Source organism: Cyphellophora attinorum (assembly GCF_001299255.1).
Source record: "Cyphellophora attinorum strain CBS 131958 chromosome Unknown Contig2, whole genome shotgun sequence".
In the NCBI taxonomy this organism is placed as follows: domain Eukaryota; kingdom Fungi; phylum Ascomycota; class Eurotiomycetes; order Chaetothyriales; family Cyphellophoraceae; genus Cyphellophora; species Cyphellophora attinorum.
This window is the reverse complement of record NW_017253230.1, coordinates 1,153,457-1,169,300: the sequence shown is the minus strand read 5'-3', so window position 1 is coordinate 1,169,300 and position 15,844 is coordinate 1,153,457. Positions and strand designations below refer to the sequence as shown.

General features: G+C 53.2%; 5 protein-coding genes across 5 annotated transcripts; 2 read left to right on the top strand and 3 right to left on the bottom strand.

Annotated features, from left to right (window-relative positions):
- Window positions 1–76: 76 nt before the first annotated feature.
- On the top strand, window positions 77–1,332 carry AB675_2743 (Palmitoyltransferase akr1; the record flags this gene model as incomplete). Its single annotated transcript, XM_018142738.1, has 2 exons — window positions 77–797; window positions 833–1,332. The coding sequence occupies 2 exons, from the start codon at window positions 77–79 to the stop codon at window positions 1,330–1,332; spliced, it is 1,221 nt and encodes a 406-aa protein (XP_018005050.1).
- Window positions 1,333–1,526: 194 nt separating this feature from the next.
- AB675_2742 (Palmitoyltransferase akr1) lies at window positions 1,527–2,228 on the top strand (the record flags this gene model as incomplete). The annotated part of the gene is made up of 1 exon (XM_018142737.1): window positions 1,527–2,228. The coding sequence occupies one exon, from the start codon at window positions 1,527–1,529 to the stop codon at window positions 2,226–2,228; it is 702 nt and encodes a 233-aa protein (XP_018004824.1).
- A 619-nt stretch (window positions 2,229–2,847) lies between these two features.
- AB675_2741 (Pre-mRNA-splicing factor ATP-dependent RNA helicase-like protein cdc28) lies at window positions 2,848–6,986 on the bottom strand (the record flags this gene model as incomplete). The annotated part of the gene is made up of 3 exons (XM_018142736.1): window positions 2,848–5,788; window positions 5,947–6,140; window positions 6,555–6,986. 3 exons carry the CDS (start codon window positions 6,984–6,986, stop codon window positions 2,848–2,850), a joined length of 3,567 nt encoding a protein of 1,188 aa, XP_018004884.1.
- Window positions 6,987–9,113: 2,127 nt separating this feature from the next.
- AB675_2740 (Mitosis inhibitor protein kinase wee1) lies at window positions 9,114–12,290 on the bottom strand (the record flags this gene model as incomplete). Its single annotated transcript, XM_018142735.1, has 1 exon — window positions 9,114–12,290. One exon carries the CDS (start codon window positions 12,288–12,290, stop codon window positions 9,114–9,116), a length of 3,177 nt encoding a protein of 1,058 aa, XP_018004993.1.
- Window positions 12,291–14,060: 1,770 nt separating this feature from the next.
- Window positions 14,061–14,941, bottom strand: AB675_2739 (Orotidine 5'-phosphate decarboxylase; the record flags this gene model as incomplete). The annotated part of the gene is made up of 2 exons (XM_018142733.1): window positions 14,061–14,725; window positions 14,785–14,941. The coding sequence occupies 2 exons, from the start codon at window positions 14,939–14,941 to the stop codon at window positions 14,061–14,063; spliced, it is 822 nt and encodes a 273-aa protein (XP_018005017.1).
- Between the last annotated feature and the right edge of the window lie 903 nt (window positions 14,942–15,844).

The following is a 15,844-nucleotide window of genomic DNA, read 5'->3' as shown; positions in this document are numbered from 1 at the left end:
CCATCTCCGAGGTCACAGGTCAATTATTCTCAGCATGTACATACACAGGTCTACACGATAGCATCGTTCTCCCGACATGGCCTCGTCCACCCTCACCACCGGACCACCTCCCAGATCCTCCAACAGTCCGCAGCCCCCAGCATCCGATGTCGAACTCACCACAGTCCAGAATGGCGACGCAGCACCCAGCCTTCCGCTTGAGGAAGACATCATGCAATGCGCTCGCATCGGCGCAATTGAACACATTCAGCGGATGATCGAATCCAAGAAAGTTGCTGCGACTTATGCGGACGAGGAGGGCATCACGCCTCTGCACTGGGCTGCCATCAACAACCAGTATGCTGTCTGCAAGTATTTGATCGACCAGGGCGCCGATGTGAACAAGAAAGGAGGCGACTCTGGAGCGACACCAGCAATGTGGGCCGCGCAACGATGTCATTTCTACATTGTCCATCTCCTCCTCGAGAACGGCGCAGATCCCCTCACACAGGACGTACAGGGCTATAACATCCTTCATCTGGCGACCATAGACGGGAACGCCTTACTATTGGCACTACTTTTGCATCAAAACATACCAGTCGACGCTCCAGATCCGCAAGGCCACACCAGTCTCATGTGGGCAGGGTACAAGGGCTGGCCAGCTCTAACAGACATGCTGCTTCGATGGGGCGCCAGCGTCAATGCCACCGATGACAGTGGGTTCACGCCACTTCACTGGGCTCTCGTCAAGGGCTCAAAGCCATGCATAGAGAAGCTCATCGAGTATGGAGCTGATCGATTCGCTAAGACGAACGAGGGTAAGACTCCCGCTACAGTCGCTGCGGAGATGAAGTCGGAAAAGCAGCTCCATCGTGCATTGTCAGACCAAGCTACACCGCCGACGGCCATCCACGCGCTCTGCCATTCGGACTGGCATCCCTCCTGCGCGACAAGTCCAAGATGTCCAAATTCTTCTTTCTATTCCCATTTGTGATCGTTTTCACCGGCCTGTACATTATCAGTCATTACACAGTCTACATCGCGGTACCGGCCGCTTTTGGCGTCGCCTTCTTGATGCAGCTGGGCCTGCAATACCTGGGAAACCACGGTCCAGCACAATTCCGACAGATCCACAAGACACCGTACCTTGCAGGCATCTTCTCAGGAACACTATTCCTGGTTGGACTTACATACTTCACCTCGATCCTCCCGTCCACCTTCTCAACGAACCCCTTGTTCAACGCCTTATTCGTCGCATTATACGGCCTAACCAGCTACTTCTACTACATCGCCGCCATCTCCGACCCAGGCTGGTCCCCAAACTCTCATCCCGCAACCAACAACGCGCTGTAATTTCCGAGCTTTTCTCCCTCTGGAAATTCGACGAAGACAACTTCTGTCTCTCCTGCATGATCCGCCGGCCCCTCCGTTCAAAACACTGCCGCCGTTGCGGTCGCTGCGTCGCCAAACAAGACCACCACTGCCCATGGATCAACAACTGCGTCGCCAACAACAACCACCGCCACTTCTTCATGTACATTCTCTGCATGGCTGGCGGCATTGCGGTGTTCGCCAATCTCGTTGTCGTCCACCTCTTCCACCTGCCATCTCCACCCCAAACCGCCGTCGACAGCTGCCACATCTTGAGCGCTAGCATCTGCGCCTATACCCTCCGGGATCCATACACTGTTGCCTTGACGATCTGGTCGATGCTGCAGCTTCTCTGGATCGGCATGCTGGTCGTCGTCCAATCCCTGCAAATCGCTAAGAACATGACTACGTACGAGAACATGAAGCGGCACAGCCACAATGAGAACCCACATTTACCGCTCCACCGCCCCAACAACACCATCACACAAGGCCACGCCCACGACACATCCGGCATCAACGACGTCGCTGCATCCTCCACCCGCCTCCAACCCACGCCCCACCGGCACGCGGAGGGTTGCTGGACGAAGCTGAAGCGCACGATCGGCCTGGACGTGTTCTTGGCTACTGCCTCGGATGCAGGAACCGGAAAGATGAAGAGCCTGGACCGGGGCAATCCGTTCAGCAGGGGCTTGATTGGGAATTGTCGGGATTTCTGGTGTGATCCTGCTCCCGTGTTTGGGCGGCGAGTGAACGGTGAGGCGTATCTGGGAGGTGAGGTGGTCGATTATAGCAGATTGTATGATGTGCCGGTGCGGCTGAGGAGAGGGGCGGGTGGGATGCGGTATGAGAGTTTGGCTGGTGATGAGGAGGATGTGTGAAGGAAGGCTAGGAGGCCTGCGTGAGTCTACGGGCTGTCGTAGGGAGATTGTGCATTATAGCGACTTATGAAATACATACTGTATCAAAGCCATCGTTTCACCCGGTGGCTTCCGATTCTTTCAGTCTCCTCATCTTCTTGCCCAACCCTGAGGCTCCTCTGACAGGCACTTCACTGCGACGATGTCTATATATCACTCCTCCCAGATTTTGAACCATCAATTATCAGCAACCTCGACCACTTTTAGCAGCATGGTGTCAGTGGTCCAACACGCCTTCAGCTCGGCAGTGGCATACGCTATAGCTAGCTGTGATTATAGGAGACCCTAGTTCGATTCTGGGTGCTGCGAATATTCTTTTTGCTTTTATGGCGAGCTCAATGAACAGCGTGATCAGTCGGCAATGTAGTGTTGAGGGAAGTGAAGATCAGGTGAGGCGAAGGGGACTAACGCACCTCACGTACGAATACTTGACGTAGCAAAAACAAAGACGGGGAGGCCGCTGAGAGGGGAAACTCGGTTGAATCAGGATAATTCAAAAGGAACGTCGATGGGAAGGAGCACGACTGCATTTCGAGCTGTCGCAGCTTTTGCAGCAATCTCTGAGTATCAAGTCTATTGATCACATCTTCGGCCGCGGGGCCGCTCCGTTCTTCCATGTCTCTGTTGACGTAGCAGCAGCAGCAGCAGTACTCTTACCCTCGCCCCTCGGTACCTTCCTGTCCACACCCAAGCTCTCCAAGCTCTTCTTACTGTAATAATGCGGCGCGACCTCCATCAACCACTCAGGCTTCAGCGGCATAACGCTTCGCATGAATTCCTTACTCGTCAACACCAGTTCGTAGTAGATCACCCACTTCGGATTGACCTCCATCAACACACTGCTAGGGTGGATGTAAACTGTCTGTCCATTCTTCACCTGGCGGTAAGTCTGTCCGTCTCGCTGCAGACGTGCTGAATTTGGGAAGAATCCTGCTGTGATGGCTTTCTGGATGGGCACAATCTCTTGAACGCCGCCAGAGGATTTTGAGGCGTCGACTTCGACTCGGTCGCAGAGGCGGGCGAGCTGGTCGCGCACGTCGCGGGCGCGGGTGAGGGAGCGTTGTTGGAGGAAGTTCTCTTTTGCCCAGATGATTGAGTAGTCGGTGTCGACCCATTCGGTCCAAACATTTAGTAAGCTCAGGTGGTCGCCGCCGTCTTTGTTTGTGAAGCGAGCGCGTGCAGAGTCGGCATGTACTTGCTTGTCTTTCGGACGGAAGAAGAGGGCAGAGGCTTCGCCCAGCATAGCGATGATGCTCAAGACTTCAGCCACACAGCCGTACTTATCTGCAGCTAGTATTGCGCGTGCAAACATTGGATCTGTTGGGAACTCGGCCATCTGGCGGCCTATTTTGGTAAGCTCGCCTGCGTTGTTCAAAGCACCAAGAGCATATAGCTGCTCTACAGCGCGCACTATAGTATCCGTGGACGGTGGATCCATGAAGTCGAAGTCGAGGAGATCATTGATGCCGAGGGACTTCAGCAGTAGTATTACGCCAGTAAGGTTGGTTCGCTGAATCTCGGGAGTTGTATTTGAGTCGAGCTCGTTCTTCCAGGCTTGTTTAGTGTACAAGCGAAAGCATTTGCCAGGACCTACACGCCCAGCACGTCCAGCACGTTGACCAGCTGAGGCTCGGGAGCATGGAACAACGACGAGAGATTCCATGCCTGTGCGTGGGTTGTACTGGTTCTCCTTGACAAAGCCAGGGTCGATGACGTACACAATGCCATCGATGGTAAGAGAGGTCTCAGCGATATTGGTAGCGAGCACAACCTTGCGGGCATTTGGTGGTGTAGGCTCAAAAATCTTCGCTTGCAGGTCTGTGGGTAGGTTGGCATAGATCGGACATATGACAAGCTCCTTCGCCTTTGAGCCGAGTTTCCGTGCTGTTTCTGCAAGGTTCGCCTCCATGGCCTCGATCTCTTCCTGGCCTGTCAAAAACACTAATATGTCTCCTGATGGCTGCGAAAGGTGTATTTGGAATACTGTGGTTATGGCTGCGGAGATGTAGTTGGCCTCTGGCTGCGCAGTGTAATGCACATCGACTGCGTAGCGGCGACCAGGAATGTTGAAAATGGGTGCATCGTCGAAGTATTTCTGAAACTTCTGAGCGTCCATGGTAGCTGAGGAGATCAACAGCTTGAGATCTGGTCTTGCTTTTGAAATATCCTTTAGTAAGCCGCAGGCTATGTCGGTACTGACGGTCCGCTCGTGTGCCTCGTCGATCATCAAAGCAGAATACTCTGACAGCTCGGGGTCTGTGAGCAGTTCTCGGAGCAGCATACCGTCCGTCATGTACTTGAGCACTGTCTTCTCGCTCGTGTTGTCTTCGAATCGAATGGCATATCCCACCTCGTTGCCTAGTCTTTTGCCCATTTCTTCTGCCACTCTGGCGGCTACACTCATAGCTGCAACTCGCCGTGGCTGGGTACATCCGATCTTCATGCCGTCTTTGGTGAAGCCTGCTTCATGCAGGTACTGTGGTATTTGGGTGGTTTTTCCTGACCCTGTCTCTCCTACGATGATCAAAACTTGGTGATCGTGCACCGCCTGGATGATCTCATCGCGGAATTGGTAGATGGGGAGGCTTTTCCTGGTTTCTTCGACACTTTTTGCCTTGGCTTCAGCAGCGCTGATTCGTTGTTTGAGGTCTCGCTCTTCTCTGCTCATGCGCAGGTCTCCTCCCAGGGTCTCGCTTGCGATGAATTGCAGTTGTTGGCTCTCATCGAATACATAGCCATAGTCGCCTTCGTCGAAATCAGGCTTCTTGACCTGTGCCTCTGCTCTTTTGGTCTGTTCAGCTTCCCATTCTTCGTGCTCGGTGACGAATTTCTCTCGACCGCTCTTGTCGCGATCAACATAGCGCTTGTAGAGCGCATCATTCTTCTTCTGACGATCAAGCTTTCCCTTCTCGGTGATGTAGTCGTCTGGTAGAGCATAGCCGTCTAGGTGCTCGTCGATCTGGAGTCTTTCCTCTGCTATTCGTAACAGTTCCCTATTCCTTGCGAATTCTGCTCGCTCTTTGTCTGTGAGGTCCGGATTGTCTCGGAGTTCTCGTTGTTCATCGTCTACTTGCTGCCGGAATAGTGCAAGTTGCTCGGCTTCTCTTTTCTTGAGATAATCTTGTCGTGATCGTAGTCGTAGATCTGGCATTGCAGCATCGCGCGCGTCTTTGTCGTCTGCTAGTGCCCTCCTCTGCGCTGTGACGCTGTCTTTGGCGGCGGAGCGGTCCTCGAGAACTTTTTTGGATCGTTCGGCATCTCTTTTGGCTAGACGGGCCGCGAATTCGTCCCTATCTTTATTTTCTTGATCCCTCTCACTATTTCCTGTTCCTCGGACTCCATTGTCTCTAGAGGTCTCTTGGGGTGGGTGTTCAATGTCGGCGCGCTCGTAGGTGTCAGTCCTGGTCCGCTTTGCGGGAGGCTCGAGGGAGTCCACATCATCAGGAACGGGCTGCTCGTCTCCCCAGCGGTCGTCGAAGGACTCGTGGTCTGGTACTCGACGCCGGACATTGTGTTTGGATCTGGAGCTGGCCATGTATCGCCGCTGCGTACTTGGTCAGTCGATCATTCGGGATGATGTGCAAGGTGGTGGGTAGGCAGGTGGGTAGGAAATAAATCCAGACGACAAGAATTGGAGAAAAGGCAACGAGGAGATGACTCCACCGCCAAGATAACTTACACGAGACAGCGCAGAGGGAGAGTGATGGGCCGGAGCTCATCGAAGCGGGTTTCGTCCTCAGAGTCCTCCTCGGACTCATCTGCGAAGTCGGCCTCCTCTCGACGGAATGCCCTATACGTCTTCTTGTGATACAAGCGGACTCTCTGCCCAAGCTTGTACAAGACTCGCCGCTTCATCGGCTGAGCTTGACCTGTCTATGGATTTTCAGTCAGCCAGTGCTCAACAAATCAATCATATCATTCTGCGACGACCATGTGAACGAGCTGCATCGTCTCTGAAACGTGCTTATCACGCGCAAACTTTCGAGCTCGTAGATGTCTCTAGGCTAGATCATTCGAAGCTTGCTTGCAGACTGGCCGACGTCTCTGAGACTCGATCGTTCGAGGCTTGCTTTAACGCTGACCGAAGTCTCTAAGACCAGGTAACATGAACCTCGCTCGAGTCTGACCAGAGTCTTTAAGCGCAGATCGCGTTAAGCTCGCCTCAAAACTGACCGGAGTCTCAAGCATGCCTCAGAAGGCCTGGGCGCCTCGAATTTCGACTCCAGTGCAGAGTCCTCCCTGGAGGGATTGCTGAGGCGTGTAGGAATAGGAATGGAATGCACATACCTTATGGGCCGCAGCCAGGCACCGCTGGATCGCCAGCAGCACGTCGCGCACCAGCCAGACAATGTTGTCTTCGTCGTCCGGCCACTCCCACAACACGTCCTCGTTCTCCCACTCTCCCTCCTCCAGCTCCTTCCAGCTCCGGACATCGTCGCGGAGCCACACTATGCGCTTCCGGCCGCACCAGTAACGCCGCCCATTGTGGGCTTTGTGCACCCACGCAAACGCGATCTTCTCCAGGCGGGCTCTGTTGCCACGCCGCGTACCCTTGAGGAGGGGGTCGAAACCCTCCAGCCACGACCAAAAAGCGAGAAACAGCTCTCGCTGCTTCTCACGCCGGATCTGGAGGCCATCCAGGACCTCCTCGATCGCATCCATCGCGACGTCGTCCCGCAGGACCAAGGCCTTGTAAACGGCGTTCTGGGAGGGCTTCATGGCGGCGAAGGCGCGGGCGAGTGGCAGCAGCAGCAGCAGAATCGGTGTATTCGAGGGCGAAGGAGCAAAGAAAGAATCTTGTGGTAGGGTAGTCCAGAGAATTGATTGTTACTACAGAGCCCGCCTCAAGTTCCGAATTTCGTTTGCCACCAACTACGACAGCGCTAATTCTTGGCAGCGCACTCACTTGGTGGTTATATATTATTGTTTCACATTTCTGCTCAACAATCAGCCACCAATCGACGACAATCGAGTTCGCAGAAACCCTTCCCTGACCAGGAAGTGTACTTTAACTAGGCGTGGAGTATGGTTCTCGGTTCGAATTGAGGCAGGGCTGACTGTTTTTTCCTTCTTTTTTTGGTGTCAAGGCTACTGACTGAAAGTATATATTTTGTTGTCAAACAATTTGCGTCAACAATCGACCACAATCACTCAGAACGAGTTCGCAGAAACCCTTCCCTGACCAGGAAGTGTACTTTAACTAGGCGTGGAGTATGGTTCTCTGACTGCTTGGTTGTCTAGATTGTTTTTTGCTTTTTCTATGTCAACTAACAGGCGATTCGAGTCTCACAGATGCCATCCCTTCTTGCTTTTTGCTTTTTGTCGACCCCAGAGTCCTCCTGACAGGAATCTTGCCGCGACGGGCCTGCAACAGACCGACAATGCTCCGCTCAGTATCACGATCATACTATCCGGAGGTCTCCATGAGATCTCTGTGCCCGCAATCATGGCTAGTCACAGTTCACGGCATGCCATTCGACTTTTTGCTTTTCCAAACGTTCGGAGTCCTCCCTGCGAGAATTCTGTGTACGTGACCCACACCACCAAGACCCTCGAGCTGCTAACACTACAGTGACACTTTGCTCGATGAGACCATTGTACCACCTGAAGGCCTCTGTGTCATACAGCACGACTGCGGCCATGGCCAGTCGAAGCACACCAGATCTTAGTCCTTTTTGCTTTTTCAACATTCCAGAGGCCGCCTCGTCTGGGTCAATTACCATGAACCATTTTGCCAAGACTCACCCGCTTCAGCTCCGCGCTGACCTTCTGCCTGAGCATTACCATCTTGCCATCTGGAGGCCTCTGAACCACCCTTCCGCGACAGCGATCCCGCAATCCATTGATATCGGACACTCACGGCTCCAAGCCGCTTGTGTCTGCGCTGCAGAGAACCCGTCGTCCGCAACAGTCGAGTGCTACCGGCAACTCCAGTCAGTTGCGGTCGGCACAGATCATCTGTGCTCGAACCCGCCTCTCTGACTTCCCCAACATGACCTGCCGAGGCTCAACAAGAACACCTTGCGTGCCTACGAGACCAATCGGTGCAAAGTAAAGCGGCTGTACGGCTAATCGTGCCGAAGGGACCGCGTTGGTGTGAGCACCACGACGCCGAGATCGGCAGCACGAAGTAGGTTGCCGTCGTTGAGAAGGTGCTTAAGAGCCTGACAATCTAAAGCAGTTGCTTTGCTGTAGACACGACGATTCTAGTCTCAAGTCAATAGCGTCCTCCGGAACCCATTTCCAATTCGAGGTTGATCCACTACAAGAATTTCTATTTGTGTCTACGAATGAAGGGCTGCCAGACACATATCGAACTAGCAGTATGCATGAAAACAATACATCAAGGCGAGCGAACGTCTCTATCCATGTTGAGCTACTTCTCTGTAGCTGACTAGCTGTTCGTCATGGTCGTCGAAATGAGTGGTGTGTACACGCGCTCGTATCCTTCGTTCTCTGCCCTCATATCCTTGTGCTCTTCTCGGCCCGCAGGAGCATTTCTGATGCTACCTTCCTTTCCCTTGCCAGGATCTCAATGATTGGGGTGCCTCCTTCATCTTCAATACACAACTCCTTCGCTATCTCCTGGAGGTATCAAATTGGACGCTCTGCTCATCGGCATCCTTCCATTGCTTGTCACACGCTGCGTCATCAACTGGTCCACCCGTTCTTTGCGCAGTTGCAAAGACATCACATCGTTCTCGTGAAGCATGGCATTGCATGCACCTGCTCTCCCGTTAATTGACTGTGGCTGAGGTACACTTATCTCATCGCAGAAGGTCTGTTGGATTGATGTCCGACTGGGTGACCCATGCCAGTCGTGAATAGTACGACGCAGCTTGCTTATCAAACATCGATCATTTCGTGGTCCTGTCGGAGGATCTCATCAGCTGGACCCCAGTTGCCTTCATAGACCGTGGCACCTGCTCGTCGACGTTCCCCAACAAACCTAACACCTTCTGTGGCCAAGATCTGGGAAGCCACAGGTCTCTGCAGCGGATCGGGACTGATCATCCATCGGACAATGCTATCCAAGGATTGAGGATACTCGGCATCGACCATGAATTGTGGTGGATGTAGAAGCTCTCCTTCGCGTGGCGTGATGTCCTTGGCATTCTCGACTCCATCGACCATGTCGTGATCCACGTTCTCGGCAGCCAAGTCCTCGTCGACGGGATTGCCAGAGGCATCTCTTGTGACAATACTATTGTCAGAGCTGAAAGTCAGGCTAGGCACATCGCTCATGTCTCCTGACCGGAGCTTTTGCCAAGATGCGCCGTTGTCCGGGAGCTCGACGTTGCCCGCTGTCTCCAGCATCATCAGGCCTAGTGCGAACACATCGGCAGGCTTGTCGAACTTGCCCGTGAGTACCTCCGGCCCGATGTACTCTCGATCTCCTTCACCATCGGTTCCTGCTGCGGCAGGCCAACGTACAGCCATACCAAAATCCGCAATCTTGAGCGCACCTTCAAAAGAGATCAGGACATTTGCTGGCTTGAGGTCCAGGTGAATGAAGCCGCAATCGTGGATGTGTTGCAACCCGGTGGATAGCTCGAGAAGAATTTTCCAGATGCGAAAATCGTCCAGTCGAGCTTTGGCGCCAATCCTCGAGAGAAATGCTGAGAGAGTTCCTTCCTCGCAGAACTCAGTCTGGATGTAGAGATGGTCCTCGTTCTCCCAGCTATCGACGAAGCCAATGACATGCTCAGATCGACCCAAGACTTTGAGTATCTCAACCTCCTTCAGCTTTCGTTGTCGGTCCTTGTATCCAGTGTACGCATGTCGTGACTTTTTGACAGCCCAAACCCGTTCCTGCATCGAGCTGCGGGACGATGAGCGACCGTTGGTGACGTAGATCTTGTGGTAGGGTGAGGATTGAGGCGGTTGCGATACTCGATACACCTCGGAGAACTCGCCAGTTCCAACGAGATCCACCTTCTCGAAGCGACTGGTCAGAGAGCTGTCGGCGGTCGCATCACGAGCTGCATTCTGGTCGAGACTGGGTCTATGAGAGAAATTGCTGAAGTACTCTCGAGGCCCAGTTGGTGTGGCTGGGATAGCCGGCGTGAAGCCATTCCTTGTTGATGGTCGACCAGATATGGAGAGTCCGCTCGGATCGGGAGGGAAGCAACCCTCCTGAGGCGTATGAGGAGAGTATCGATTGGCTCTATCGCCATGAGGTGTGACTGGAGTAAAACAACCACTTTTAGTACGTGTCATAACAGGGGACTTTTGGGTAGACAAAACAAGGGCACTCCTCGCCAGCGGAGTTGGGGATGTCATGTTCTTCAGCATACGATTTTTGGTGAAAGAAGCGCTGGGGTTTTGCGACTTCCTGACTGGTATCCTTGATGCAATGATCGCAGACGGCGAACCGTTCACAGTGCCGTCATTTGCATCTTCGACGCTCTCGGGTGACTGAATAATGGGAGGCAATAACTTACTGCTTGGAAACGGGTTGCTCCCTGCAATCGGCACGGACAAATTACGGCCATGGCGTGGCGAGGGAGACACTGAGAGACCTCGTAGCGGCTCATCAAAGTGCCTCGTCGGTGTGGGAGACAGATCGGACTCTGTTGACTGGCTGTCCTGGCCTTGGCTAGGAGACTGGGAGCTCTTCTTGGCTTCACTGCCGATGGAGGCAAAGCTCATCTTGCGCATCAGAGAGGGTCTAGTAGCACGGGCTCCAAGACCTATAGCGTTGCCGGAATGAAATGCCAAAGGTCGGATGGATCGTGCCTCTGCTGGCGTCGCGGGCATACCGAAGGACTCTCGATTCTGCTTCATGACACCTTTGACGTTGCCAAATCTGTTCGTGGGAAGCAGCACGGAATGCCTCTTGCATGGGGTGTCCGGCATGTGAGCTTTGGGCAAGCCGCCATTAGGATCTTCAGCATTTCGATTCTTCTTTGATATAAGACCTGTTGACATGAAGGCAGCTGGGAGAGGCTTGGCCGATTTGTATGCACCAGGTGTTGCGAACGAGCTTTGCGATGAATGCTCTGATACGTCTGCAGATGCTAACGGATTGAGAGCCCCGGCAGGCAACGAACGTGAGAAGTCGTGAGACTTCGGCCGAGCTGGTCTGTGGAATGGCTCGTGAGTCGGAGAATCATCCTGAATGCTCGTAGTCGATGATGACTGAGTGACTGTGCGTGACAGTGGATGTCGGGATGACGAGGGCACCCCCTCTTGCTGGCTTTGATGCTGCACAGTCGCCGGATGAATCGATGCGTTCAGCAGATGACCTTGAGCGGAGAACGGACTCTCTCTTGGCATGGGATCGATGTGGTTGTCCAGCGACATGCGAAGAGATTTATCGTTCTTGCCAAAGGGAGTGGTGCTGAAAAGGCTGCTTTCCAGCTCGGTCGGTTGAGTGAATTTCATGTTGAAGGGTGAGCGCTCGGCTTGCCTTTGCTGTATGGTGGATTTTCTGAGTGAAGATGCGCGCTTCGGGACGGTGCTAAATCTCGAGGAGGGCAGGGGAGACGCGGTTCTCAGCCAGTCATTGTCGTCCTGAGAGCGATTATCATGGACGGCGTTGGATAGTGTGTCTGACTCGAAAATGCTGAAGAAGTCACTGCCCACGCTTGGACCGTGAAGACTGCGCCGTTTTGCAGAAGGGCTCATGATTTCGGTCGAATCTACCGCCATTGGCTCTGATCTCTTCATAGGGCTCTGAGGTGGCGGCATAAAGCTCATCATGCTTCCACCGCTTCGGCGCTTCTCTTGCCTTGTGTAGACATGTCGGCTACCAAGCGTATCTTCTTGACTAGAACCGTTCTCCTTGTCGTCGCTGAATGATGTGCTTGTTGTGTCCTGTTCGCGATCGGCCTCAGTCGAGCTCCTCTTGCGCAGAGTAAGTGGGGTGCCAGTTACCGAGTTGGACTCTGTCAAGATTCGCCTTGAAGGACTCTTGGGAGATGTGCGTCCGCGTAGGTTGCTGGTAGTTTGGGTCGTTCGTCGCAGACCCGGTCTCGATTGGCGCGATGACGCGTTTCTGTAGACGAACGGAGAAGACATAGCGCTCGGCTGCTGGAATAGGTCCGCTACCGATCTCCTGGATACCGACAGTGGCGATGGCTGGACCGGCGTTGCTGATGTGGAGGGAGACTGTGGGCGCGAGCTATGTTTGAAGTTGAATTTCGACGGCGAACGAGATAACGAGCGCTGAATTTCGCCTATTGCATCCAGATGCAAATCGGTCTGTCGCAGCCGGTGCGGGGAGCTGAAGTCGACGGGAGAACCCTCGCGATGAGGTGAGCAAGTTCCGATCATTTCAATGTTGTTCTTGTCACGGATTCAAGTCGATGACTCTTCACTCGTTATGAAGGGCTACGGCCATGTGACCAAAACCCACGACCGAGGTTGAGATCGGTCAATGGAGTGTCGACAGAAGCTGGGCACTGAGATGATGCTTTTGTTCTGTATCGCCGGCTGATAGATCGTGTACTGTATCAGCCAGATAACTTTTGCCACTCAAGAAGGACGAGGGCGTGAGGGTCGTCAAGAAGTTGCTCCAGGCTGACTTGCGCCGATGTTCTGAATAAGTGTTTACAGGCTGTGTGGACCGTCTGTCATGCTATTGATACTGCTGGAACAGGCAAGATGGATTCAGTCTATTCCAACTCTTGTGGGTGATCGAGATGTGTCGAGATGTATGACAAATGGACGAGGTAGGCAACAGAGATGGCGCTGTTTACTATTTTTCGGAGAACGCGTCGAGTGGCAGGTGCGATGGGTGTCGGTGCTCTGGATTTGATGTTGGGTTCAATCTATCCCAACAACAATCATAATCATGGTGTCTACAGCTGATGATAAGAGGATGCGTGGTATGAGGTAACCTCCAGAACGACGGCTGTGATCACTGGACCCTTTTTCCAATCCAAGTTCATGCGAAAGGGCAAAAAAACAACACAGCCAGGATTTCGCGCGGCCGGTCTCGAGACGCGACTTGGGCTCCACCAAACAAGCATCAGGCTTCTCCCGGCAATGCGTCACAGCCGGTTCTCTCGCATGACCCTACTACTGCACCCTACCACACAGAATTCACAGCGCTCGCACACCTGATCCCGAGTGTACGGTTCTTATCATCAAGAGCGCAATATAAAGTCGTCGCTGCCATCGAGCTGAGGAGTCTATTCATTCTACAGCACACACAGCATGCGCACGTTGGACCATTCCCCTACAAACAGCAATTACACCCAGAGAGATTGTTGCAATCTCCAATCACAAGGGTCGAAATCAGTCCCTTCGCCTGTCCATGAAAGGCCTCCGAATTCGGTCGCCAAATTTGGTAGGACGTAAACATCCGAACACTGGAGAACCCCCCGCCCTTATCCCTCATGATGGCTCGTCCATTACAAGTCCAATCAATGAATGAATGCACTCGACCTTTGTGACATGAAAAGGTTCGAAACTCTTCTTCAGCATTCGCTGTTCAGTCCCACCCAGCATCTCTGTGTACGATCAACGTCGCGTCGTGATTTGCACCGTTGCTGTGGCAGTCCGCTGATCGTACACCGTACAAGTGCGCATAGGCCACTTCTGGGCCACATGATTCAGGGACTTTCCAGGGTCTGACAAGCATTCTTGCAACAACACCGACGGGTGTCTTGCCGGTGTCAGCCACTCTCGAAAGAGTCACTGGCACTGCCCGACTTGCATCAGCTGCTTGAGGTAACTTTCGCGATAAAATCGGCAGCAAGTCAGATGCCCTGACCGAAGAGTAGTGACGATGGTCCTAGCTTGTGGGAGGAAAGCACATGGGAATGCGCAAGTTTATGCCTGCCTTCACTCAGCCTTCTTTCCAATGCGATCCTGATAAGCATCCCATCCTGCCTTGCGATATGCTTCTGCCGCTTTCACAGGATCGTTGTTGGCGTAGATACCTCGTCCAGCGATGAGAAAGTCCGAGCCTCCAGCCATGGCAGTCGTAGGAGTCTGATACTGTTGGCCAAGTGCATCTCCTTTGCTGGCCATGTTCACGCCAGTAGTGAATACAACGAAGTCTTCCTCATCAGTGGCATCCGAGGAGAGACCAGATAGCGCCTTTGTGCAGACAAAACCCATGACTGTTGATGGATATTGTTTGGCGATGGCAACAGATGCTTCCGTGTAGCTGCCCACGGCTAAAGATCCCTTCGAAGTCATCTCAGCCAGTATCAAGACCCCACGATCGGTGACATTGTGAGTCTTGATGGTCTCCTCCAGTGCCTGAATGACTCCTGGACCTGGTAGGACAGCAGCATTGACGATGTGTGCCCACTCATGGATTCGTAGAGCACCCCCACGGTATTGCTTCTGGACAGTGTTGCCGATATCGATGAATTTGCGATCTTCGAAGATCAGAAAGTTGTGCTTCTTCGAGAGCTCGACCAATCCATCCGTTGTCTTGCGGCTGAAGTCGTCAATGATGTCAATATGTGTTTTGAGAACTGCAATGTATGGGCCGAGATCTAGCGCTCGCGGTCAGAGATTGGTCACACTGTAGAAGGTTCCTTGTTGTTATACTCACCATCAGCTATTTTGAGTAGTTCAGCTGTGCTGGTCAGATCTGCGGAGAGAACGATGTTGGTGGACTTCTGCTCTGCAATTTCGAACAGGCGCCGGGTGAGCGGACTTGGGTGGTTCACCGCACGCTCAGCGAAGGACAGATGGCTTTTCGATGCCATGGTGCTTTCTTCTTGCCTTAAGGGTCGCTGCAAACTTATTGAAGCATCACACTAACAGACCGAGAATTGCAATGATTTATCACGTGGATAAATTTGCTTAGTTTGAGCTACGGATTAGCGACACCGCACGACTGCATTGAAGTCTGCAGGTGTGGTCGATTGGGGCTTTGGGGTGTGGCGTTGGGGCGTTGGTCCTTCTGTCATGTCATACAGAGAGGCCTCCCGAAAAGCCCTGGGTGACCCCAAGCAAGGCGGTTCCTGCTGCGGTGAGTAGATGACGGCGATGTCAAGCTACCCAGGTGACCTACATGTCACTTTCTGGAATGTCCAACGCCTCAGGCTCACCGTCTCTACCTTCGAGTTCTTGGTGTTTCCGATGCTGAGGCTTGATGAATAGGCCAGTTTTGCCACGTGTCACGGGCTCAGTCAGCCATGGTGCCTGGAAATCCCACTCTCCGGGTGTAGTGCACTCGCTTGGGCTTCTCAGAATCTTTGCGATTGGGCCCGGCAATGCTCAACGGCCTGCCGGTGCAATAAATTCAGGTCCAAGGTTCTCGGTCCGATCGTCATTCCAGTGATCGCCACTGCGAATGCTCAACTTCTCCATCCCTACCTCCTCCGGTCTCCTCATATTGGGTTCTATTCCCGTCTGCCTGCTCACTCCTTCGTAAAGGATCGTCTTCACACCTCGGTTCACCGCCGTTAATTCTAAGTCATCAGCAAGGTACCTTCGCGTCTCAGTGATCTTGCGCACCCTTCGAGGCGAACTTCGCACTTACACTGCCAACATCTCTGAGTGTCGTCATAAAGCCATCCAACTCTTTCTCCACGACGATCCAACCACTGATCGGCGCCCGAAAAGCACTCTTACGCTAGAAATAAATGGCTACATTCGACTGCGAC